The sequence below is a fragment of the Chiloscyllium punctatum genome, chromosome 1 (assembly GCF_047496795.1).
Source record: "Chiloscyllium punctatum isolate Juve2018m chromosome 1, sChiPun1.3, whole genome shotgun sequence".
Taxonomy (NCBI): Eukaryota; Metazoa; Chordata; class Chondrichthyes; order Orectolobiformes; family Hemiscylliidae; genus Chiloscyllium; species Chiloscyllium punctatum.
This window is the reverse complement of record NC_092739.1, coordinates 20,613,568-20,638,051: the sequence shown is the minus strand read 5'-3', so window position 1 is coordinate 20,638,051 and position 24,484 is coordinate 20,613,568. Positions and strand designations below refer to the sequence as shown.

The window sequence follows — 24,484 nt, the reverse complement described above, 5'->3', positions numbered from 1 at the left end:
TAAGAGACAGAAAATAATCAACAAGCAAGCAAAGTCATTGTACAAAGTCAGATTCAAATCACTTCTTGCGTAATTGTTGGCACTAATACCATAAAATTAAAATCAGGGTTGTAAAAATGATAATTATGAGGTGATCAGAAACAAAAATTAGAACAAGAAATCTATAAATACCTTACACAATTAATTTCTTGGTCTAAAGAGATACATGGCAACAGGCAGCTGCTGCAATTAGGAGTTGAGTACTTATCAAATTGATAGGAGAGCAGACCAGAGAGGAGATCAGAGAAAATCTCAATGATGCGCAGCATGTTTGCAACCAAACAAATATGCGAAAATAATGTGATCACATTGGGTTCCTACTCAAAGGTGTAATTTTAGTTTAAAAATCAGCAAATCATTCTACCTGTCAAACAAGCCTAAATTTGGATGGTGCCATGCTTAGGCTAGTGTAAAGAGTTCAGACTGTTCAGGGAAAAGGACCAACAGGATTACACATTGGGCAGAATCAGGACAACACCACATGAACTTTGAAAACTATTTTATAAAATTAATCTATGCAGACTTCAACAGTGGTAGAGATCTGTAAATACTTTTGCAATTATAAGCAAATACTTCATGGGACAATTTTAAACTTGCTATAATTAATAAAATTGTATTTTCTGATGCAGGTAGTTAAAGTTGCTCTCAGAGGGATGCAGTATTTTAGTTTTTGATGGATTCCTGGTTCCAATTCTTGGTATCATATAACTTAATAGGTTGTAGTTAAAAAGAAGAACGATAGGAATATCTAGCTAGTTAGAATACTTGAGGATCTGCTCTCTTGTAATTAGTTTTATTTGTTATTTTTGTACAGCATAATTTATAAGCACACTGCATCCTAACTTTCAGAATTGTTCTGGTAACAGTTGGATGAATTTGCTTAACAAAGCATGACTGGCTAGAATGTTTGCCTGAGCTGAAACAATAAAAAGAAGTGACATTAGCTGCAGTATTTGTCATGTAAGGTGTGTGATTTATATATCTATTTAAAATCATTTATTTTAGTATTTGGATTTTCAATAAATGATACATTGATTTGGTTGGTGTCTCTGAAGGGGCTTCATGATTAACTTGCGAATATTTCTGTACGCATGGTGATTTAATTTAAAAACGAAGTATTAAAGAGAGTCTTCCTGGAGAGTAAGGATAGGCTCAGCTATATGACAAATAAAAGAGATTTCGTCAAATTCTCATGACCAGGAAATGAAGCCACAGGAAAGACAAAACCTAATAATAACAAAATCCTGCAGATGCTGAAATCTGAAACAAACACAGAATGCTGGAGGAACTCAGCAGATTTGGCAGTTCTGAAGAAGAGCCATGCTGGATTTAAAACATGTACACTGTTTCCCTCTCCATAAATGCAGCCAGGCCTGTGGAGTTTCCCCAGCATTCTGTGTGTTTGTTTAAGACAAACCCCATGTGGAATGGAGAAGGGTATTCTCTCTGGTTTGCGTGTGCTGTCGTGGGATGGCATTGAGATTAATGGGATTGTATTTTTTACCATGTGTTTTGAAATCTTCAAATGTGTGTTATATGTAAATAGTTTGATTTATTCTACTTTAATTTTGTGCAATAAATGTCAATGCTATTGTATTTGTGCTTCAGAGCGAGACCATCTTGTGAATATTAAAAATACAAGATATGATCCATTAAGCATCATTTCTGGGATCAGACATGTCCAGTAACATCACCTGGGTTCGTGGCATATTTCATTGTCTGTTAAGTTATACCAAAATAAGGAAATAATCAGACCAGCAGCAGAAGAGCCAGAAAATGCCAGTCAAGCACATGAATTGTGTGCAGTTGGCAATTCCTCCCTAATGAACATAATCACTGTAACAAGAGATGGCTTTGCACGTTGTATCTGTACACTGCTGAGTCCCAATTTAAGGCATTTTGTTATAATGGAGCCTTGAGTTGAGTTTAAATAAAATCAATGGATGGAAAAATCAGACAGGCATGTAGATATCTTTAATCAATCTGTTCAGTCATGTTATATCACATGTCTGGGCAGGTGGGACTTGAATCTCTGACTGCTTGCTCAGAGGTAGGGACAATACCACTGTTCGACAAGATCTTACACATATGTGCACCAATCCAACTAATTTTCATGTATTGGGTTAATTAGGCCAGGCTCAGGGCCAGGTAATTCTCCCAATACTTCTTAAGGAGAATAACATCAACACAGTATTCATTCTCCATCTCTACCATTACCTGGTTCCCTTCCCTATACAGTATTCACCTTTCCTTTTATCCCACAAGTCAAAGGAATCGGCAGATTCATGGAGTATTTGCCCTTCCTGAGGATTCCTTTCATTAACACAATATTGATTCAGCTACTCTCTAAAGAAATGAATCAATTCAGTTTCAATTCTTTATTGAGGAATTCATTGCATTTTGCATAAAGCTTCTTTTTATAATCTTATCATTAAAGTGTCAACATTTTATGAGATTATTCTCCAATTCCGGATGTACAACCTACATTCAGTAGCTGACTTAAATGTGATCCAAGTGATAGTAATGGAGGAACGATATAATTCAAAAATCTGGATACTGTGTGAATTGTGGGGGAGTGGGGGGGGGGGGGGGGGGGAGGAAGTTACAATTGAAGATTTTCCTGCACATTTGCTATTCTTGTTCTTTTACGTAATGCAGATTACAGGTTGAAAAGATAACGTTGAAGGAACCTTGCTGAGTGCATGATTTCAATATACTTGAAGCAGAACGACTGCATTTTATGCAGTGCAACATGATTGTGAAAAGCTAATTGAGACACACGTGGCACCTACACTTGATATACTTCTCACCACACTCTAATACTGAAGGGCATGTTCTTACAATGTCCATTAACATCTCTAGGTAACAGGTAACCATAATACTGACTCCCTCTGTAATCACAGTCCATAAAATGTTTATCTAGCAAGATGAAGCAGTCTTTGATTGCTTATTTCTATCACTTTCTACTGTCACTTCATGGCATATATATTGAAGCTATTATGGACTACTCAGCATGGTCCATATGCTCTAATGACTCCTGCAAATCTTTACTCCCAGTAGCATATAGCAACTTTGCAGGGAATTGCAGCACATGGTTCAGCCTTGCACTTATTAAACCCTACCTCCAACATCAGCACCCTGTCCTTCAATGTGTGCTTCCTTATCCACATCACTGTACAATTGTTGCAGTGTGTATGTATCTGTCCTGATGCTTGTTTCTTGTTGGCGCCCTGTTGACTGATGTCCTTCAAATGCTTGCTGCTGACCAGCTGGTTCTGCTTGCTCTGTGAAGAGTGCAAACAAGATATTTTAAGTATATGATCACAGACGTGAATTTTGATATTGCATTAGTGCAGTACATTTCAGCGCACTACCAAATTGATCAGGGACAAGGTCTCCTCTTCTTATTTCCTCAATTTTATATTCCGACAAAATTTGCTTTTCTCCACTAAGAGCCTTGAGGAACTTGAACAAAGAGAAAGTCTTGACACTGATCAAAATCCATTAAAGGGAAGACACAGATACGGGAATATAAACATTTCAAAGCCTTCACAGGATTATTCATTTTTAAGCTAGAGCAACTCTTAGGATTAAGGCACCTCATGAGGAACATAAAGTCTGGAAATTTCCAGAGCTCCACAATACTAAAAGGGGCTTCACACACACTTGACTGATTTATTGAAAAAGTACAGGTGTTTTGTCCACAAGTGCTTCGTCCACAATTTTGTTTCTCCAATGCCCATGCAAGGAGGAAGCCCTTGAGCAATGAAGCCATGGTTTCCTATGGTGCTGTATGGGAGGCCTAAGCAACACTGGGAAATTTTTTAAAGCTCCATCTATAGATATTTATGAATGAAAACAAGTGACTGAAGAAATGAACATGAAACAGCACAACTTCCTTATATGTATATATTTATAAAAATATATTGAGAATGTGTTTTTCTTTATGGTGAAGAAAACAACTGAGAGGGCGATCAATACAAGATGGTTAACAAGAGATGTAACGGCGAATTCAGAGGAAAGTCTTTACCCAGAGGCTTGAGAACGTGGAATTTGCCGCAACAGTGAAGTGTTGAAACAAAAAGTATAGATTCATTTAAGGGTAAACTGAATAAACATACAAAAAAAACCAAAGGGAACAGATGGCAATGATGGTGGAGTTAGATGAGAAAATATGGAAGAAAGTTTAAGGTGAAAAGAAAAACACTTGCGCAGACTGGATGAGTCAAATAACATGTTTCTGTTCCATAAATCCTACTAAAAGCACAATAAAAATATTTTACTTTAAATGCACTTCATGTCCTTCATTTATTTGTACACCTATTTATAACTGTTTCATTTATTTCTCCAAACCTGACTGTACCAGCACCCTCCAGATTGGAGTAAGATATTTGTTTTACTTGCTGTAACCTCCAGATTAAGGTGTGGTCATTACATCCTAGCATCAATCTGATTACTCACCTGAAACTTTGATCGATTTGTGAGTGCTATCTTTTTCAAGTAAAAATAGGGATAATTTTATGAAAGGTGTTATGATGAGACTTGGGAAGTGCCTCCATTATCTTTATTTAGGCAATCTCCGTAATGACAACCATGAAGCCATTGTCATAAAATCTCACCTTGTTCACCAATATCCTTTAGGGAAAAATATCTGCCTGTTCCTACTTGGTCTGGGTTAGGTTAGATTCCACATAGTGTGGAAACAGGCCTTTCAGCCCAACATGTCCACACCGACCCTCCGAAGTGCAACCCACCCAGACCCATTCCCCTACACCTAACACTACGGGCAATTTAGCATGGCCAATTCACCTACCTGCACATCTTTGGATGGTGGGAGGAAACTGGAGCACCCAGAGGAAACCCACGCAGACATTGGGAGAATGTGCAAACTCCACACAGTCATTTGTATTTCTGACCCATGTCCAGTGTGGTCTAAAGAAACTGGTTGTAGTTGAAAAATTAGCAGCAATGCGGGTGCCATAAAGCACACGGTTGCACTAATGTACTTTTACTTTGTGCAATGATGTTTATGATTCACGCATTTTAACTTTATGATGTTCGCTCAGAATTTGAATCCTGATACATTAAACAAGAATCAGCATACCCTGCAAGACATTAATCCATGTGAGAGATGTGAAAGACAAGCATCTTGTTCAGATCAAGCAACCTATACAAGAAGGTACTCTTTAATTCTCAGTTCTGGCAACAAATTAGCAGCATAGATGACACTAGATGGACCACCCAGTATCAACCCATGCAGAGAAAATGGCAAAGGCACACCGTGCGTTATTGACTCTGCTATGTTGTCCTCGTTATCATTTAGAGGACTGTGTTAAAATTGGGAAGTAGTCCCACAGACTAGTCAAGCAACAGCCTGCCAGAATCAAAGACAAACTCATAGCTTATGGAAATTACACACATCATGCATGGTGGGCCAGTAGTTAGCACTGCTGCCTCACAGTACCAGGGACCCAAGTTCAATATCCGCCTTGGGTGTCTATGTCTGTGTGGAGTTTGCATATTCTCCGCGTCTGTGTCTGCACGGGTTTCTGCCAGGTGCTCTGGAGCGGGGGGGTTAAAGTGGCTCTGGGATGCTCTTTAGAGGGGCAGTGTAGACTTGATGGGCTGAATGGCCTCTTTCTGCACTGTAGGGATTCTATAATTCTCTGAAGGTGTTCCAGACACCACTGTAACAATCTTTAGGTGTATTCTATTACACTTTAGGTAGGGAATAGTAATGTCCATTGCCAACGATGGTTCATTATCACCACCGTGACGGAGTTACACGAATGCTAAAGAATAATAATTGCTGGGGTGTGGCAGATTTTTTTCCATCAATGGGATATAGGTGTCACTGGCTAAGCCAGCATTTTCTAGTCATCTCGAATTGCCCTTAAGGAGGTGGTAGTGGACTGCAGTCCATGTGGGGATGGCATACCAACAGTGATGTTACAGGGGAAGATTATACCAAGCAATAGTGAGAAAAAGATGATGTAGTTCAAATTCAAGATGGTATTTGACTTAGGGTGGAAGGGGATGTTGTTGTAGGGGATGGCAGTTGGTTGTTTTCATTGTAGATAATAGAGCCCGCAGGTTTGGATATGCTGTCAAGGAAGTGTTTTTAAGTTGCGATAATGCAGGTGTTGAGAGTGCATATTCCTGCAATGGTGCAATGATAAAAAGAATGAAGGTGCTATATGCTAATCAAATGTTATTTTGTCCTGTATTTCAAGAAGCTTGCGTGTTGGTAGAGCTGCACACACCCAAACAAGTGGACTTTTTCCATAACAGCAGCTTTGGTTCAGAGTTTATGAGCTGGACATTTTGTACCAGAAGGTGATCCCTGAAAAGAGATCTCTGACTTTGTCAGTGGTCAGTTAAACCAGGATCAGAGAGTGAATGACGCAGCTAAGGGGATTCAGACAGCAGAAATGCAGGATCCTCAGTTTTAGCAATTGTCCAATAAGGTTTTTGAGGTTTTTACTCCTTGCACACAGATGGGTAGTAGTAGACGAGTTGCTGTCAATTTCCTAAAATTTGAGAGATTAAGGTTCCATTAAACTAGAAAGCAGCAAATATAAATCTGCTATTTAAAAAGTGAAGGAGGCAGATGGCAGGAAACTATAGGCCAGTCATGTGGGGGTCATAACAGGGCACTTAGATAAATGCAATGTGATCAGGAGGAAGCAGCAGGATTGTGAAAGGAGAATCAAATTTAACCAATTTCTTGGAATTCTTTGAAGGAGTAACATGCACACTGAAGAAAGGACTGCCTGTGGAAGTATTGTACTGGGATTTTCAGAAGGCATTTGACAAGATGCCAAATAAAAGGTTATAGCACAAAACAGGAGCTCATGGTGTAGAGGTAACATCAGAACCAGGAGTAAGAGTGGACAATTCAGCCTCCCGATCCTGAGCTATTATTTGATAGACGTAGGTTAGATTTAAAGTTACTGTCACGCATATATAAAAATACAGTGAGAAGTGTTTTTTGTCATCTTGAATTGGAATCAGATGATCGTGCTGATCGCATGTCAGCTTCAACTCCACTTTCCTGCCCACTGTCCATAACCCTTCATCCCATTGACAGATTTTTAATTAGTAACCTCCTCTGTAAATTTGCTCAGTACCCCAGAATCCACTGCACTCTGGGATAGTGAATTCCACAGATTTCTGACCCTTTGAAAGAAGCAATCTCTCCACATCTCTCATGTTTGCATGGATAGAAGATTGGGTGGCTGGCAGAAAACAGAGTTTACATAAATGTTCTTTTTTTTTGTGATTGGCAGGATTTGGCAAGTGAAGTTCGACTGAGGTCTGTGCTGTGCTTAGCTTTTTAAAGTGTGCCATGAACATGAAGATTGCTGGCAAAGATGGCCGCCAAATGTGCATGTTTAGATGGCAGCATTAACTCTTGCAGCTTTGGACTAGGGTGTGAATGAGCAGAAAGCTTGTGAGGGGTTGCAGTGATCACAAGGGGATGTCCCTAGCTGTGATGAAAGTATTGGCTGGCAGCAGGATTGAAATAAAGAAGATCTGATTCCAGAAGGAAATTGGATAAAAGCCTGCTGGTGTAGACAAAGCGACAGACCACCTATTATGGCTCCTTCTAAACCACCAAGAAGTAAACCCAAGGGAAAGTGAGAAGAGAGGTGAAGAAAACAATGGGCAAGAAATAGTTGGTGAAAAACATGCAACCAAGAAATAAACATTGGAAAATTTAAAAATTTGAAGCTAAACATCTTCTCAACAACATAGTGTCTCTCTGAACAAAGCTGAATCTGAAATATAATGATCAGTGTCCCACAGCCAGGCTCATTTTCAACAGAGACCATTTCAAATTAATACAACTGCAGATGCTGACTTTCATTTATATTTAACTTTTGTGAAGTCCATGCTTTCTGTGTTATAATAGAATGTTTGTTCGGTGTTTCATTTGACCTCTTTAAACATGTGTGCTCTTTACGCTACCTACAGCTTATATGATAGACAGCTTTTTACAATTTATATTAATACCTTAGGTGATGCTCTGACCTCTGAGCCAGGAGGCCATGATTCAAGTCCAACTTGGTTCAGAGGTGTGTAATAGGATGATGACGTCAGCTTGTACGAGGGACATAACTACAAATTGAAGAATGATAGATTTAAGACAGATGTCAAAGGCAGATTCTTTACTCGGAGAGTGGTAAGGACGTGGAATGCCCTACCTGCCAATGTAGTTAACTCAGCTGCATTAGGGGTATTTAAACAGTCCTTGGATAAGCACATGGATAATGATGGGATAGTATAGAGGGGCTAGCTGAGAATAGTTCACAGGTCGGCGCAACACTGAGGGCTTTAGAGCCTGTTCTGCACTGTATTGTTCTATGTTCTATCTCTAAACAGGCTCATCAGAAAATATCTGTGTCACTACTTCTGAAGCAGGTGGGACTTGAACCCAGACGTTCTCGTCCACAACTGTGTTATAACTGGACAGGTTGATTTAAAATTCACCACATGATGGAGGTGAAGGCATGGTCACTAACTTTGTGGATGATACAAAGACAAGTAGAAATGTATGTTGTGAAGAGGACATAAGGAGGTTGCAGATTAACTTGGACATGTTAAGTGAGCAAAATGCTGGCAAACATTGGAAAACTTGAAGCTTTCAAAATTTGGCAGGAAGAATTAAAAAACGAGAATTACTTAAACAGAAATTGACTGCAGAATGCTGATGTGCAACGCGATTTACAAGTTCTGCAGAATGAGTCACAAACAGCACTTCCTTGAATTTTCTTCCCGGTTATACGGCACGAAGCCGGAGCACAGCTGCAACTCCCAGAATTGGAAGTCAATGCTGCTATTGTGTCAAAATGTAACGAGCTGTGACCTGGACCAAGTCCAGAGCTTAAAACCAAATAGTAGGAACACATGGGGAAACAGGGGTTATGAGAATGGGACGAAGGGCATGGATTGGCAAGGATGGGATGGATTTGTGGGTAGCCGTTTTGGACTTGATCATGTTTTCCTTAAAAAAAAAACTTGATCCAGTGCTGGTACCTTTGGCCCAGTCCCCACATGTTACCTGGCAGCCTCTGCACTGATTTTGGGGACCCCATCACTCTGCAATAAAAGTAAGAAATTGGGTGGGACTATCTCCTGGGTTTGGTCTGCAGAACCAAAGAATGGTGCAGGAACAAACCACAAGCTACAAAGTGTTGTAGCTCAGCACGGCACCCCACCACTAACCTCCAACCCAATCATTGCATAAATGCAGCCCCCTCCACACTTGTGATGAAGAATCATCTGGACTCAAAGCGTTAACTTGTTTTCCCTCTATAGATGCTGCCTGGCCCATTGTGATCACCAGTTTTTTTTGGTTTTAGGTCACTCAGTCAGTTTGACGGTCTTCTTAATCACAACATATGGGCCACACAGGTAAACAGGGTGGTGAAGGAGGCAATTGGCATGTTTCCCTTCATTGGTCAGAGCACTGAGTAAAGGAGTTGGGACATCATGTTGCGGCTGTACAGGACGTAAGTAAGGCCACTTTTGGAGTATTGTGTACAATTCTGGTCACTCTGCTACATGAAGGATATTATTCAATTGGAGAGGGTGCAGAAAAAATATTTACAACTATGTTATCAGGACTGAAGGGTTTGAGTTATAAGGAGAGGGTATAATTTTAAGGTGAGAGCAGAAAGATTTAAAAGGGACCTGAAGGGGCAACTTTTTCACATGGAGGGTAGTTTGGATGTGGAATGAATGGCTAGAGGAAGTGGTAAATGCAGTACATTTATAACATTTAAAAGACATTTGAACAGGTATGTGAACAGGTAAGGTTTTGAGGGATATGGACCCAATGCAGGCAAATGGGAGAAGTTTAGTTTGGGAAACCTGGTTGGCAAGGCTGAGTTGGACTGAAGGATCTGTTTCCATGCTGTATGACTCTAAATCAAAGTGGTAGAGGGACAAAAAGATAGTCTTGTTCAAAAACATTTAATTTTATTATTTTGTTAAAAAGAGTGGGACTTTACATCACTTTTTAAGAAAATACTAAATTACAAAATTTACCTTTCAAACAAAGTAGCAAAAGTATCATGGATTAATTTGCAAACTATTCTGTACACATAGTTTTTCTACTTACAGGCAGATATTTGGATAAAATACCTTTGCACAATTTGGCTTGCTACACATATATAACGAGAAGCTGATATATGTTTGATTTGTGATGTTAATGTACGCATATAAATGCTCTTGTTATTAATGCACCACTTGGTATGCAATCCATGCGAAAGAACACTTTTTATAGACAGGAAGAAACCTCTGTAGATTATACACTACCATCTTGTTAGACACAAAATCTTGCACAGTCAGCACTCTTTTTTCCCAGCTTACAGAGGTAAGAGGGGAGTGCAATTTTTGAATAAATGCCTTCAAAATGTGGATACAGCACTTTAAAATTCTAATGATACCCTATGCAGCTCTCACAGTGTGGGGTTTGGAGAGGAGCTTAGGTGAGATTTTGTTAAAATTGAAACACAGACTGACAATTCCAAGGCAGCAGACAGGGAGACTTCTTTTATTGAAGAAGTTTCACAATTCGTAGCAACATGAGCGGAGAGAAATAGATGTATTATGAGAGGCATAGTCCTCAACAATACATAGTCAAGATTCACTGGGAAGAGGCTATGCAACTGTTCAAATACTCATATTCCAGTTAAGGCAAAAAAGACCGTTCTGTATTGCATATTAAAGGTATCAGTATTCGATTTCCCTGTTGCAATGACTGCAATGCAATCTGTGCTGTGGATACAGGAGGATTTTTCTCCCATTGGGAGTAGGTGACTGAATATTGATCTTGCATTGACCTTATCTGTGATTGCAATAAATATGGAAGGGCATTGTCCTGTCTCACAATGGTCTTGTCTCACATCCTGAATGAGGTCACTTTTAAAGTATATCAGCAATTCCCAGCTTGCTCTCCTTCCCAACGAGGAAACTGAGAGAGTACTTCTCTTCCGTATTTAGTATATTGATGGGATTCCATCTGGAACAGTGTCCTCATTTAATCCCAGCTGCTGGATGATTTTCTCAACCTCGTGTCAAGCAGGAGTTGTGCTGAGATGATGGCAGAATGCTGTGGAATGAAGTGAAGGTCACTTACATTGAGGAGTGAGTCTTGATTGAGGATATTCTCAAAGTGCTCATTCAAATTATATTTGTGCCCTTAATGAATTAGACACAATTGTTAAGCGCTATTTGATGCGCTGTTAGTTTTTTCTATGTTTGCTTATGTAATTCTGGGTTCTTGTTGAGCCAGATATCTGAAAATTTATTAACATACTACCTCCACTAATATGACATCTCTGACTTAAATAAAAGTTTGAGTTACATTCTTATTGAGCTTATTATTGTCTTGCACACAATCTGATTGGTTGACTGATTGATTAACAGACTGGCTTCTAACAGAAAACAGACTGAATGGTCGGAGTAAGATAGGAAATTGTTTACTGGAGTATCACATGTCATGATGCAATCTAGCTGCCTTAAAGATACCTGTCCATAATTATAAAATGTTTTTTTCCCCTTTGAAGAATATGAAACTTGTTCTGATAAATATATACAAGATGTACAACAATACATTCACTTTAACTATTTTGGTGGATGTACAAAATATGACTAGATACAGAGCTGAAAATGTGTTGCTGGAAAAGCGCAGCAGGTCAGGCAGCATCCAAGGAGCAGGAGAATCGAGTTTCGGGTATCAGCCCTTCTTCAGGAATGAGGAAAGCGTGTCCAGCAGGCTAAGATAAAAGGTAGGGAGGAGAGTCTTGGGGGAGGGGCATTGGAAATGCGATCAGTGGAAGGAGGTTAAGGTGAGGATGATAGGCCAGAGTGGGGGTGGGGGCGGAGAGGTCAGGAAGAAGATTGCAGTTTAGGAAGGTGGTGCTGAGTTCGAGGGCTGGGACTGAGACAAGGTGGGGGGAGGGGAAATGAGGAAACTGGAGAAACCTGAGTTCATCCCTTGTGGTTGGAGGGTTCCTAGGCGGAAGATGAGGCGCTCTTCCTCCAGCCATCGTGTTGCTATGGTCTGGCGATGGAGGAGTCCAAGGACCTGCATGTCCTTGGTGGAGTGGGAGGGGGAGTTGAAGTGTTGAGCCATGGGGTGGTTGGGTTGGTTGGTCCTGGTGTCCCAGAGGTGTTCTCTGAAACGTTCCACAAGTAGGCCGCCTGTCTCCCCAATATAGAGGAGGCCACATCGGGTGCAGCGGATGCAGTAAATGATGTGTGTGGAGGTGCAGGTGAATTTGTGGTGGATATGGAAGGATCCCTTGGGGCTTTGGAGGGAAGTAAGGGGGGGGGAGGTGTGGGCGCAAGTTTTGCATTTCTTGCGGATGAAGGGGAAAGGTGCTGGGAGAGGAGGTCGGGTTAGTGGGGGGTGTGGACCTGACGAGGGAGTCACGGAGGGAGTGGTCTTTTTGGAATGCTGATAGGGGAGGGGAGGGAAATATATCCCTGGTGGTGGGGTCCGTTTGGAGGTGGCAGAAATGACGACGGATGATATGATGTATATGGACATTGGTGGGGTGGTAGGTGAGGACCAGTGGGGTTCTGTCCTGGTGGCGATTGGAGGGGCGGGGCTCAAGGGCGGAGGAGCAGGAAGTGGAGGAGATGTGGTGGAGAGCATTGTCGATCACATCTGGGGGGAAATTGGGGTCTTTGAAGGAGGAGGCCATCTGGGTTTTACGGTTTTGGAACTGGTCCTCCTGGGAGCAGATGCAGCGGAGACGAAGGAATTGGGAATATGGGATGGCGTTTTTACAGGGGCAGGGTGGGAGGAGGTGAAGTCTAGGTAGCTGTGGGAGTCGGTCGGTTTATAGTAAATGTCCGTGTTGATTCGGTCACCCGAGATAGAAATGGAGAGGTCTAGGAAGGGGAAGGAGGAGTCTGAGACGGTCCAGGTAAATTTGAGGTCGGGGTGGAAGGCGTTAGTAGAGTGGATGAACTGTTCAACCTCCTCGTGGGAGCATGAGGCAGCGCCGATAAATTATCAATGTAGCAGAGGAAAAGGTGGGATAGTGCCAGTGTAACTGCGGAAGATGGACTGTTCCACATATCCTACGAAGAGGCAGACATAGCTGGGACCCATGGCTACTCCTTTGGTTTGGAGGAAGTGGGAGGATTGGAAAGAGAAGTTGTTCAGAGTGAGGACAAGTTCAGTCAGTCGAAGGAGGGTGTCAGTGGAAGGGTATTGGTGGTACGGCGGGAAAGGAAGAAGCGGAGGGCTTTGAGTCCTTCGTGATGGGGGATGGAGGTGTACAGGGACTGGATGTCCATGGTGAAGATAAGGCATTGGGGACCGGGGAAGCGAAAATCATGGGAGGAGGTGGAGGGCGTGGGTGGTGTCCCGAACGTAGGTGGGGAGTTCTTGGACTAAGAGGGACAGGACCGTGTCGAGATATGCAGAGATGAGTTCGGTGGGGCAGGAGCAGGCTGAGACAATGGGTTGGCCGGGGCAGTCAGGTTTGTGGATTTTGGGCAGGAGGTAGAAGATTATGACTAGATACAGACCTTATATAATTATTATAACATGGCTGTGTAGCTTTACTCTGAGATGTTTGGGTCAGTGTGGATGATGGATGTCATGTGTCATGATGTCTGGTGCTTGTCTAGTGTGGTACTCACAGTATTAGATTCATTGTCTTATGTGATGGATGGTTGGTTATATACAATCGGATATGTAATTTGTTTTGCCATTGGATTTGACTGTTGTTTGTGACAATGCCAATGGCTGAACATAACATAGAATATAGATCATCTTAGTATCTTTCCATGGATCCATCTTTTTGAATAAAAGTTTTGATCGCTTTCTTCTGGTTTAGGTTGGTGGTAACTATCTGAATACTGATTGATCATTTTCTAACCCTTCCATTCAAAAATATATTATCTGCATTTGGCTGTTTGACAACAGTGTGTGAGAGAAGAATAGTGTGGATCTGTCTTTCAAACATATAAATTACCAGTGATGGCAACCCACTGCCTTGAGGAATATCACAGAAATTTAACATCTTTGCCAGTCACCTTGCATTCAATGATCATTAGCTTCACTGTTAAGAACTGTGTAAGATCATTAGGTGGAAGATAACGAAGAGACAAGGTAATAGAGTGAATATCCCACTCCCTGCATGTGTCTTGGAAAGTGCACCTCTGAAATGTGTCGAGGAACAGTAAACATATTTAATATAGCAGTTAATGTGTCAAAAGCTAGTGGTATCTTTACTTTGACTTACAAGATGAGATATGTTGAAAGTGCTAGTCACCGGTACATAGCACTAACTTTGGACATGAAAAATATCAACTGCAATTACGTTCCACAGCTTACAAGTAATGCAAGTGGAATATGAAATTCTTTCAATTGTTGAGGTTTCACATGACTTCTTGAGTTAATTGATACCTTTGTGAATACTGGTCGAATGGATAGACTTACGTGCTAATCTCTTGTTTTTTTTTCCCTGTGCCAATTTGACCAGTATATATATGGTGAAGCATATCTCAGTATAGAGATTTTGGAATAACCACTTGTTTGCCTTTGAAAATTATATTTCTAGAGATTCCTAGCTTGCTGTGGCCATGTACTGATGATGATCTTCTTGGGTTACTGCAGCTGGACATCATCGAATGTAGCTTGGTGAATCATCGCTGCCTGACCATGACCAAACTGATCAATGTTGTGACTGTCCTTGAACTTAGTTTCAATGACACCCACTGTAAACCTAGAGAAATCTAGAGGACCTTTGTTCCAAGTGGTATCTAGCAGTCAGCTAAGTGCACCAGGACTAGTCATCTGTGAGATTGGTTTGCATTGTACTGTGAAATTGTAGCCTTGGATCTACACAATTAGATGTTGCAGTCATGAAGGTGCATATGAGAGATGTTTCCAACAGATCATTTCCAACAGTTTGTGATCAGTGTAAACAACAGCTTGCTTATTAGGTATGGATGGATTCTAAAATTTAGAGTAAGATTTTCCCATTATATGTTGGAGAAGTCTACCTGAGCTGTTGCAAGGACTTTAGAACCAAATGCAACAGGCGTACTAATCTGTAAAAGACATGATCTGAGGCCTTGCTGTTATGTATGTATTTACAAAATGTTTAGAAGGATTGTAATATTGAAAAAACTCAATGCTGCTGTTGGGAAAGTTTGTATATGGCTTGGGTTTAACGTAGTTTGCATATGTCACAAAATGCTGACTGCTGCTTTGGTGCATGAGACAATCCATGACTCATGCAAGACTTAGATACACTACTAACCTTGTTGAAGATTAGATTGTTGTTGCACAGTCAAGCACTTGTATTAGATTAGCAGCATCTACAATTTATTTGAAGTTGAGTTCTCCTCCTTGCAGTATCATTTTTAGGTCGGTCCAGAAGTACATTTCTGAAGCATTTAATTGGTGTTAAATGTAATGATTAATTCTACTAGCTCTGTAGTTAAGTTAGCATCACTGAAATCACATCCTGTACCTTTGCATTAATATCTTTGGTCAATATCTACACCTGGACTGGTGGCACGATCTGGACTCAAGGTCAGGAATTATGATGTTGACTGAGGCTTTAATTTGACTATCTAAACTCTGAAAGATGTTGTCATATTGTTTATGGACAACAGTCAAAATAGTAGAGGACTGTCTTCCTTTCCATCCTACAATTCCCAAGCAATAAGAATTTTGACATAACTGAAAACAAAAAAATGCTGGAAATCACAGTGGGTCAGGCAGCATCAGTGGAGAGAGAGCAAGCTAATGTCTTCATCAGAGCAGAATTTTGACAGCCCTCTTTCTTTAGCAGTTATCTGTTGACTATGAATTAAAGATTAATTCTGTTCTTGAGGAACTGAAGTTTAGACAGGATGTCAATGAAATGCCTGTGCGTTCAAATGTTTTCTTTCTATTCGTTAAAAATTACAAGTATACAGACGTTTTGTGTTGCAGAATAATGCTTCTTTTATTTTGTGTTGGCATCTTTCTTCTTTTTTCTTATTTTGCCTTTATGTCTCCCCCCAAAGAAATTTAAATCTCTAAAGTAGGGCATAAACCCATGATGTTCTGACTTGTAGATGAGAGTATTCACACTGAACCATGGCTGATATTAAAGGCCACAGTAGAATGTTTTCCAACTGAGAGCCAGCGTGATGTCCACTAAGGGCTTTAGAATGATTCCTAAAAAAAATCCTAAACATAAAAGGAGAATCTGGAAAATCATTAACTTTTTAAAATACAATTATAATTCACTCAGCAGATGAAGATTTAAAATATGCATTGTCTCACATCACTGGGCTTGTATGTTGGAAATCAAGCCTCATATTCCTGAAGTTGTCAAAAAACTTAAAGATTCTATAAAAGTACGCAAGATTCCCTAACTTAACTGCCTTGAAGACTCAGGTTGACAGAAAGCATGAACCAGATTTTGTACTTAGTAAAAATTACAGTTCATTACAAATGAATAGATTCTAGCCACAGATAAACAATTATGAATTGTTGAATTATAGCTTCAATTACTAGAACTTGAATCCCCTTATAAAATACCCCTACTCACACAAATTAAAATGAGTGCTGTGTGCAGAGGGAAAGACTGGGAAAATAGTTCGATTGTCCCCACCCACAGGTTTTGCTGAGATGATTCTTTTGACTTGTCAGGATTTGTTGATCCTCAACCTTCCTTCTCTGGGTACTTTTACTTGCTGGTAGGAAGCAGAAAATGACTGACACACTTAGAGTGGCTCTGACTTATCAGTTAAAACCAGCTGGGAGAGGAGATTATTCAGCATTCTTGAGGTGTCTTTTTACTGCAGAGAAAAGGACAGCTCCCTCCTTCCCAGAGGTCGAAGGTGTCTGCCCAATATTCACACTCACAAGCTGTTCAGCTACCGGTAAGTCAATCACATTCGTTTATAGAAAGAAGGCTATTGTCATTGACAGCTAGTCACCACTCCACAGCACCATCCACTATTTGTTGCCAGTCGTGCCTCCCTGGTTTCAGATCATGTACAGCTAAAGCTCCTCCATTGCTTGAACAAGTATCAATTACAATAAGTGCAGTAATCTGCTTTTAAAAGTTCAGTAATCCTTTCCACAGTTCTTGGTTTTTGAAACTATTCTTTTATCATTTCATGTGACAAACAAAAAGACAGAAAAATAAAAGGAAACAGTCTTTACAGCACATACGGGAAAGATGGAGATTGGTGACTTGGGCAAAGCTGACAACAACTCGGGAATGGGAGCCTGAGCTTGATATACGTGCCCCAAAATTAACAATCAAATAGCCTAATGAATGTGCTTGTGTGAGTTTGTCTGTGTTAGTTTCACAAATGTAAATTATTGTGGTACTAACAAGTTGGAGGAGGTGGACATCGTTACAAGTTAATTTGTTCAAAAATAAAATGCTCATCTGGCATTGTGGGAAGTGCCATACTTCTAATTATCACAGTTTTATTTCCCAGTTTTGAGAAAAGTGAACGTTCAATGAGTAAAATAAGACACTCACTAATTCGGTCCTTGTCCTGTCTCTGAAGTCCATGAGCTTTTTTGTTGCGATTTCCATTTTCATGAAGTACTTTGAACCAGTCCTTTAGTCTTGACACAACTTCCCTGAACTCCCTGTCACCGCATTCTGCTGATAAAACATTAGATTGGTTATTAAAATGTGAGCAAACAACTTAAACATGTCAAATGATCATGATTGGCTTTGTTCTTTCAGGTTGCTCCAAGTTCAAACCATCCAACACTGTTCATCCTCCCAAGAGAAGGATGCAACTATGTTAACAATATGCTTCACGACATTGTAATCAGATGAACTGAGGATAAAAATGGGTTAGTTTAAGTTTTCTTCTTGTAATTCTGACATTGATGAGGTCACCGAGATTTTGTTTGAGAACTGACAAACTGAGTTAACAAGACTTGAGCTTCAAGCAGCTCTGAGACTTACACATGTGAGTTGCTGGGTAGGGGCAAATTAAATATAAAACCATTTAATTTTCTTGTATGTTTGTGCTCTCCAAAAAGACATGTGGCCCATTTTAAAAGCAGAGGGGAGGTCATTAGAAGTACTAACCATTACAGGTGTGCAAATGTTTTTCTAATTTAGCAATTACGAATACTACTCAAACTCTTGTAATAGTAAAGATATTCATACATAACTGAAACACTCAATGAAACACTGCTGAGACAACATAATACTGCACTAACATAACTGAAGATTTTGAGTGACATTGTTCATGGGAGAAAGAGAGGACTGAAGATGCTGGAGATCAGTGTGGTGCAGGATCTCCAGCACCCACACTTTTTGACACTGACATTGTTCACGGTAAGCTGAAGTTGTACTGTGAACAAAGATATAATATAAAGGCAGGATTTGCATTGGTTAATCATCGAGGATGTCCCAAACACTCCAGAGGTGAATTATTTTGATGGCAAATAATTGCTGAATGCAGACAAACTGGACAGTAAAGTCCCATAATGAGTCCTCTGGAATATTTCATGCTCACACTGCTTAACAAATATTTAATGAAAACCTTAATTTGAAAACTCACCTGGAGGAGTATACCTTCAATAACGTAACACTCCTTCACTAATGCTAGTTAAGATTATAAGATCATTAGTTAGGATAAGGGGATGAGGGTACAGAACCCTGATTAAAGATTTTCAGAAAAAAATGGAAATGTTGTTCATCTTTTACCTCAGATTTTTTTCATTTCTCTTGGATGTGGATGTTCTTTTCATTCAAGTAATATTTTCTTATGCATTCCTCATCTCCGTTCATGTGTAACCCAGCCTTGCTTAATAGAAATTTCATCACCCAAGTTCATTAACAATGCCCAGCTGAAGGTGGAGTGTTTTTGCTTTCTGAAATAACCAGTTTCGCTGGTAATGCTTATTTGAAAACAATACAGAAGATGATTTGGTGACTTTCAGTATATGACTGCTTGAGAAACAGATGGTCCGGAATCTGGGTTTTCCACTACAGCTGGTATTCCATTACAGACCTGTAGTTGTCTACTTCTAATACCCTGCTATCTGGAAGAGGCCATGAGTCTATTTGTCACAGAATATAACTCCGCACCCTTCGTACATAGCAGTGGAAGATACTAATAGGGTTTATACAAAGAGTTGTAATCAGATTTAAAGATGTGAGCCAGGATCATCCTGCGTGAGGAAACACCGTCACCTTGTTACTGTTTTAGCAATATAATTCTTTTAGTAGTAATCCTACTTGGGGCATAATGACTGTCAGTTTTCATTTTCCACAATGAATTAGCACACAGTAACTAAATCACTAATCAAACCAAATATTGGAGATTTAACTAAGCAAACTAGCCATTTCCCACATTAAGTACCTACATTAAATAAGTCATGCGTTATCCAAAGTAAAGTAGTCATGGACGATTTTGCCAACATCTCCAACTGAACACAAAGGGGTTGGAACCAACTTTCTCTGCAATGGATAAAGCCCACTACATTGCATCTATCGAAAGCTGCGAATCCCAGAAAAGCACTGGAGAACTGAAGCAACCACACTAACAATGGAAACTGAATAAAGATACTAGTTATATGTATGCCACACCAGTGCCAGATAATGACTAATCTCCAGCAAGAGCAAACCTAACCTCTTGAAATTCAAAGGAATTAACATCACTGAATCCTCCACTACTAACATTCGTGGATCATCACTAACAAGAAACAGAATTAAAATCATTCTTCAATGTCCTCAAAAATCAAAATCCAAACAAAAAACAAAGAACTACAGATGCTGGACATCTGAAACAAAGACAGAAATTGCTGGAGAAACTCAGCAGGTCTGGCAGCATATATGGTGAGAAAGCAGAGTCAATTGTGGCTAAACAGCAGGTCAGATGCTAGGAGTTTTGCGATCAGTAACTCATCTCTGACTCTCCAAAACTTGTCCATCAACTATAAGGCACAAATCAGGATTGTAATGGAAAACTTTTCACTTAGTCTTGATGGCTGTAGCTTTGACAATAATCTCATGAGTTTGGAGTGGCAGTTAAGGGGTGCCTTTGGCCAGGGCAAAGGTTTTGGCCAGGGCAGGGAGGGAGGGAGAAGGGATTTCAGGAGAGTTGGATGAATCGGTAGCTTTGTGGGGATGGTGGTGTGGGATTCTGAGAGATGGTTGTGGGTTTAGAAAAGAGGCTAAAGATAAGCAAGGGCGGGGGGAGGAGGAGGAGGCAAGTGCAAAAGGTGAGAGTGAAAGAAGGGGGCCCCCAGAAGTGGTATGAAAGTGAGGAGGGGACTGTCAGGTATGGTGAAGGGAGAAAGGTCTGCAAAGGGGAGTAGGGTGTGAGCAGGAAGCTGCCTGTGAGATGTGGGGAAGAGGAAGATGCATGAATCAGGGTGGGAAGGAAGGCTACAACATAAGAAAGAATGGTTTTAAACCTGTTAAAGGCTAACTTTCAAATCACCAGGGTAATGGATTCTTGGAAATGAACGTGAAATGTCAAGTTTAAGGTTGTCCAAGTTCATGAGCTAGCTGCTTAGAAAGTTTGTAGTAGATCGTAATGAAAACTGTAAAATTATTAAATTTAACTCTACAACTGAGAGCCAAGATGCCATAAATAGGATTGTAGCTGCCTTGTTAAAATGCTCCAGCTTTGTAGAAGTGTGATGGAGATGCATTTGTGGTAACCTGTGTAAGTCTGTGTGTTTATGGTGATAATTTTTTTGTGCATAGAAGTGGGTCAGTTATTTTTAAAAGAAATTTTTGTTAACATATGTCTGTTAGCATATAAATTTGAGTGCTGTGATATTTGAGAAATAATGTTTACTTTGTATGCTTTGACTTTAAGTTTACTAGAACAGTGATGATTATTAACAAAAACAGAAATTGCTGGAGAAACTCAGCAGGTCTGGCAGCATCTGCAGAGAGAAAGCAGAGTCAACATTTTAGCTTCAATGAACCTTCTTCTGGCCCTGAAATGTTGACTCTGCTTTCTCTCCATAGATGCTGCCAGACCTGCTGAGTTTCTCCAGCAATTTCTGTCTTTGTTTCAGATGTCTAGCATCTGCAGTTCTTTGCTTTTTCTTTGGCTTTTGAGGACATTGAAGAATGATTTTAATTCTGATTTGTACGAGTATCCAAATACCCCAAAGGTCAACACAAATACAGAAAGTATTGTTCTAAGTGACAGCATCACCTCATAAATGGGTTAGTTAGAATGAAAAAGTGGTGCCTAAAAACCAAAAAGTAGCATCTGAAAATTGAAAACAGCCCTCTAGAAAATCTCAAAAGGAGTCTGCAACAAGATAAACTTATTTTGATCTGGCTATATTTGGATCGAGACCGGTGCTGCCCATGCCAAGATGGTAGTCGGTAATCGGACATTCTTGGACCACAGCTGTTCAAGGCTGACCTCCATAGCCATTTGCAGACAACCACCTTGCAGCAATACCAGCCAAAGTCACACACAAGATTGATACTAAAGGAATGCATGTGAGTGATTAGTTAAGATCTGGACACAAAGTGGCATGCACCTTTAAATGTGGATTGGGGTGTTTATTTTGTGGTGGCTTTTATTTTGCATGATAGTGAAATGGATGCAGTAGTCAGTGAAAGAGAGAAAAGTAAACTGTCCAACTGTAAAATGGGGAAACCTGCAATTCACATGAAGCAACCTACTTACTCTGTCTGCTCTCTTTTGACAAGGCAGCATGGTGTAGCATAATGGAGTACGGAAATGATAATAATGTAACTGATGATGTGACTCTGACATCAGCGAGAGAGATCGGGAGGAGACATAAGATTAATATCATGTAAACATCTTTTATATTACACTGAAGAGTGCAGGCCAATAGTTTCATAGAGTTTATAAGTAGATGCCCAAAACTTTGGGATATGAAGGAGCAGCACTGAATTATGCCAGTATAAGTATTAGATTAAAACACAGACAGCTCTCTTTGAATATAGGGAATACAGTAACCTCAAATATGCATTGGAGTTAAATGGTAAATTGCCAGGCATTGTATGCATCTCTAGCTCTAATCAGGAAAGGTACCCAGTGACTAAAATATATCAGGTGAGCGAAAGTGAGGACCGCAGATGCTGGAGATCAGAGTCTAGATTAGAGTGGTGCTGGAAAAGCACAGCAGCTCAGGCAGCATCTGAGGAGCAGGAAAATCGACGTTTCGGGCAAAAGCCCTTCATCAGGGTGGAGGGATAAATAGGAGGGGGGTAGGGTTGGGGAGAGGGTAGCCAAGAGTACAATAGGTGGATGGAGGTGGGGATGAAGGTGATAGGTCAGAGAGGAGGGTGGAGTAGATAGGTGGGAAGGAGGATTGGCAGGTAGGACAGGTCATGAGGATGGTGCTGAGCTGGAAGGTTGGAACTGGGGTAAGATGGGGGTGTTCCGAGGTGGAAAATGAGGCATTCTTCCTCCAGTGGTGAGGGAGTGGTGGTGGAGGAGGCCCAGGACTTGCACATGCTTGGCAGAGTGAGAGGGGGAGTTGAAATGTTGGGCCATGGGGCGGTGGGGTTGATTGGTGCGGGTGTCCTGGAGATATTCCCTGAAACGGTCTGCGAGGAGGCATCTTGCCCCCTCAATGTAGAGGAGACCGCATCGGGAGCAACGGATACAATAAATGACATTGGTGGATGTGCAGGTGAAACCTTGACAGATGTGGAAGGCTCCTTTGGGCCCTTGGATGGACGTGAGGGAGGAGGTGTGGGCACAGGTTTTGCAATTCGTGCGGTGGCAGGGGAGGGTGGGTTGTTGGTGGACGTGGACCTGACCAGTTAGTCACAGAGGAAACAGTCTTTGCGGAAAGCAGAAAGAGATGGGGAGGGAAGTATATCCCTGGTGGTGGGGTCCGTTTGGAGATAGTGGAAGTGTCGGCGGATGATGCGGTTCGTGCTGAGGTTGGTAGGGTGAGGACTTGGGGGGGGGGGGGGGGGGCTCTGTTCTTATTGCGATTGAAGGGTGGGATTTGAGGGCGGATGTGCAGGATGTGGATGAGATGCGTTGGAGGGCATCTCAGCCATGTAGGAAGGGAAATTGCAATCTTTAAAAGAGGAGGCCATCTGGTGTGTTCTGTGGTGGAACTGCTCCTCCTGGGAGCAGATACAGTGGAGGTGTATCACCATAGTCATCTTTACAGCCACAAAGAATGAATCCTTGCCTGGTTCTTGGGTGACAGTGAGGCTGCGGAAGATGATATACTTCACGCAGAATGTCCTTACTGAAGCACAGACAACTTGAGGTTTGGACAGAATCTTCCTGAATCTGTTGAAATGGAGTTATCTGTGTGAGGGTGGGGAAAAGGCTATAGGAAAAATAATAAACAGCTCCACTGGGTCGGTTACTCAAAGTATTCGTACCTCTTGATGACTCTCCTGGGACAGGCTAGGAAACAAATCAGCTGCTGCATTCACTAAAGTAAGATGCCTCTTAGTCCAAAGGTCCAACTTAGGACCAGTTTGACCCAACAATCCTCTTTTCCAGACAGAGAAGTGCACCCTACCCCCATGTCTTAACGCTACCAACTCAGTTGTGGTGGATTCGCAGTGGTGGGAAAGTAACCATTATAGACAGGCAGTTTTGCGCCTCAATAGTAAAGTTATGTGGATAGAAGGCCAGAACTACATTTATGAATAGGCCTGTGAAAGAGATTTCCTTCTAAACTCTTAGCTATACGAGCCTTTGGCTTTTTCATTGAAAGCTTCAAAGTAGAAAGCTGACTGAGCCTCTATTTTGAGGCCCTAGCTGCTTCAGCAGCTCGTATGGGTTCTGAGGAAGCTGCAGCCCTAACATTACTCAGGGTCATTTGATTGGGCCTCTGAGTTCCTTCAGCTCTTTGTCATTATAGATTGGATGGGGCTTCCTGAGATAGCTCCTTAATTGGGCTGCCACTGGGAAACACTGAGCCATGGCAAACTCTGTGCTTTCGAATTGAGCTCAACCTTGTAATCCCAGTGATCCCAGCATAATCCACCCTTATTGGTTTTCATCAATAATGCCAAAACCCTCATATACAACCTCTGGCTTAGAAACCTGTCCTTTTCTACTTTCCTATTTTTCCCTACTCTGACTACACTTGGGCAGCATGGTGGGTCCATGATTAGCACTGCTGCCTCACAGTGCCAGGGTTTGATTCTACCCTCAGCGATTGAATGTGTGGAGTTTGCACATTCTCTCCGTGTCTGCATGGGTTTCTTCTGGGTGCACCAGTTTCCTCCCGCAGTCAAAGATGCGCAGGCTAGATGGATTGGCCACAGCAAATGCGGGGCTCCTGGGATGGTGGGGGGGGGGGGGGTCCTGGGTTGGACGCTCTTTGGAAGATCGGTGAGGATTCAATGGGCTGAATGGCCTGCTTTCACGCTGTAAGGAGTCTATGATTCTATGACCTCAGCTCAATCTCCACGTCTTACCGTATTCCAAGGCAAATATCTGCTGG

General features: G+C 41.2%; 1 protein-coding gene across 5 annotated transcripts in view; it reads right to left on the bottom strand.

The window, feature by feature from the left end:
- LOC140480227 (testican-3-like) overlaps window positions 1-24,484 on the bottom strand; it is a 517,571-nt gene that overhangs the window by 34,468 nt on the left and 458,619 nt on the right. For 4 of the 5 annotated variants that reach the window (XM_072575112.1, XM_072575034.1, XM_072575285.1 and 1 more), the window contains 2 exons: window positions 17,568-17,696; window positions 3,162-3,323 (listed from right to left, as the gene is read on the bottom strand). In XM_072575112.1, the coding sequence (XP_072431213.1) occupies window positions 3,162-3,323; window positions 17,568-17,696 (291 nt within the window). The remainder of the gene's footprint in view (window positions 1-3,161; window positions 3,324-17,567; window positions 17,697-24,484) is intronic. The other variant, XM_072574971.1, reaches the window with a different exon arrangement.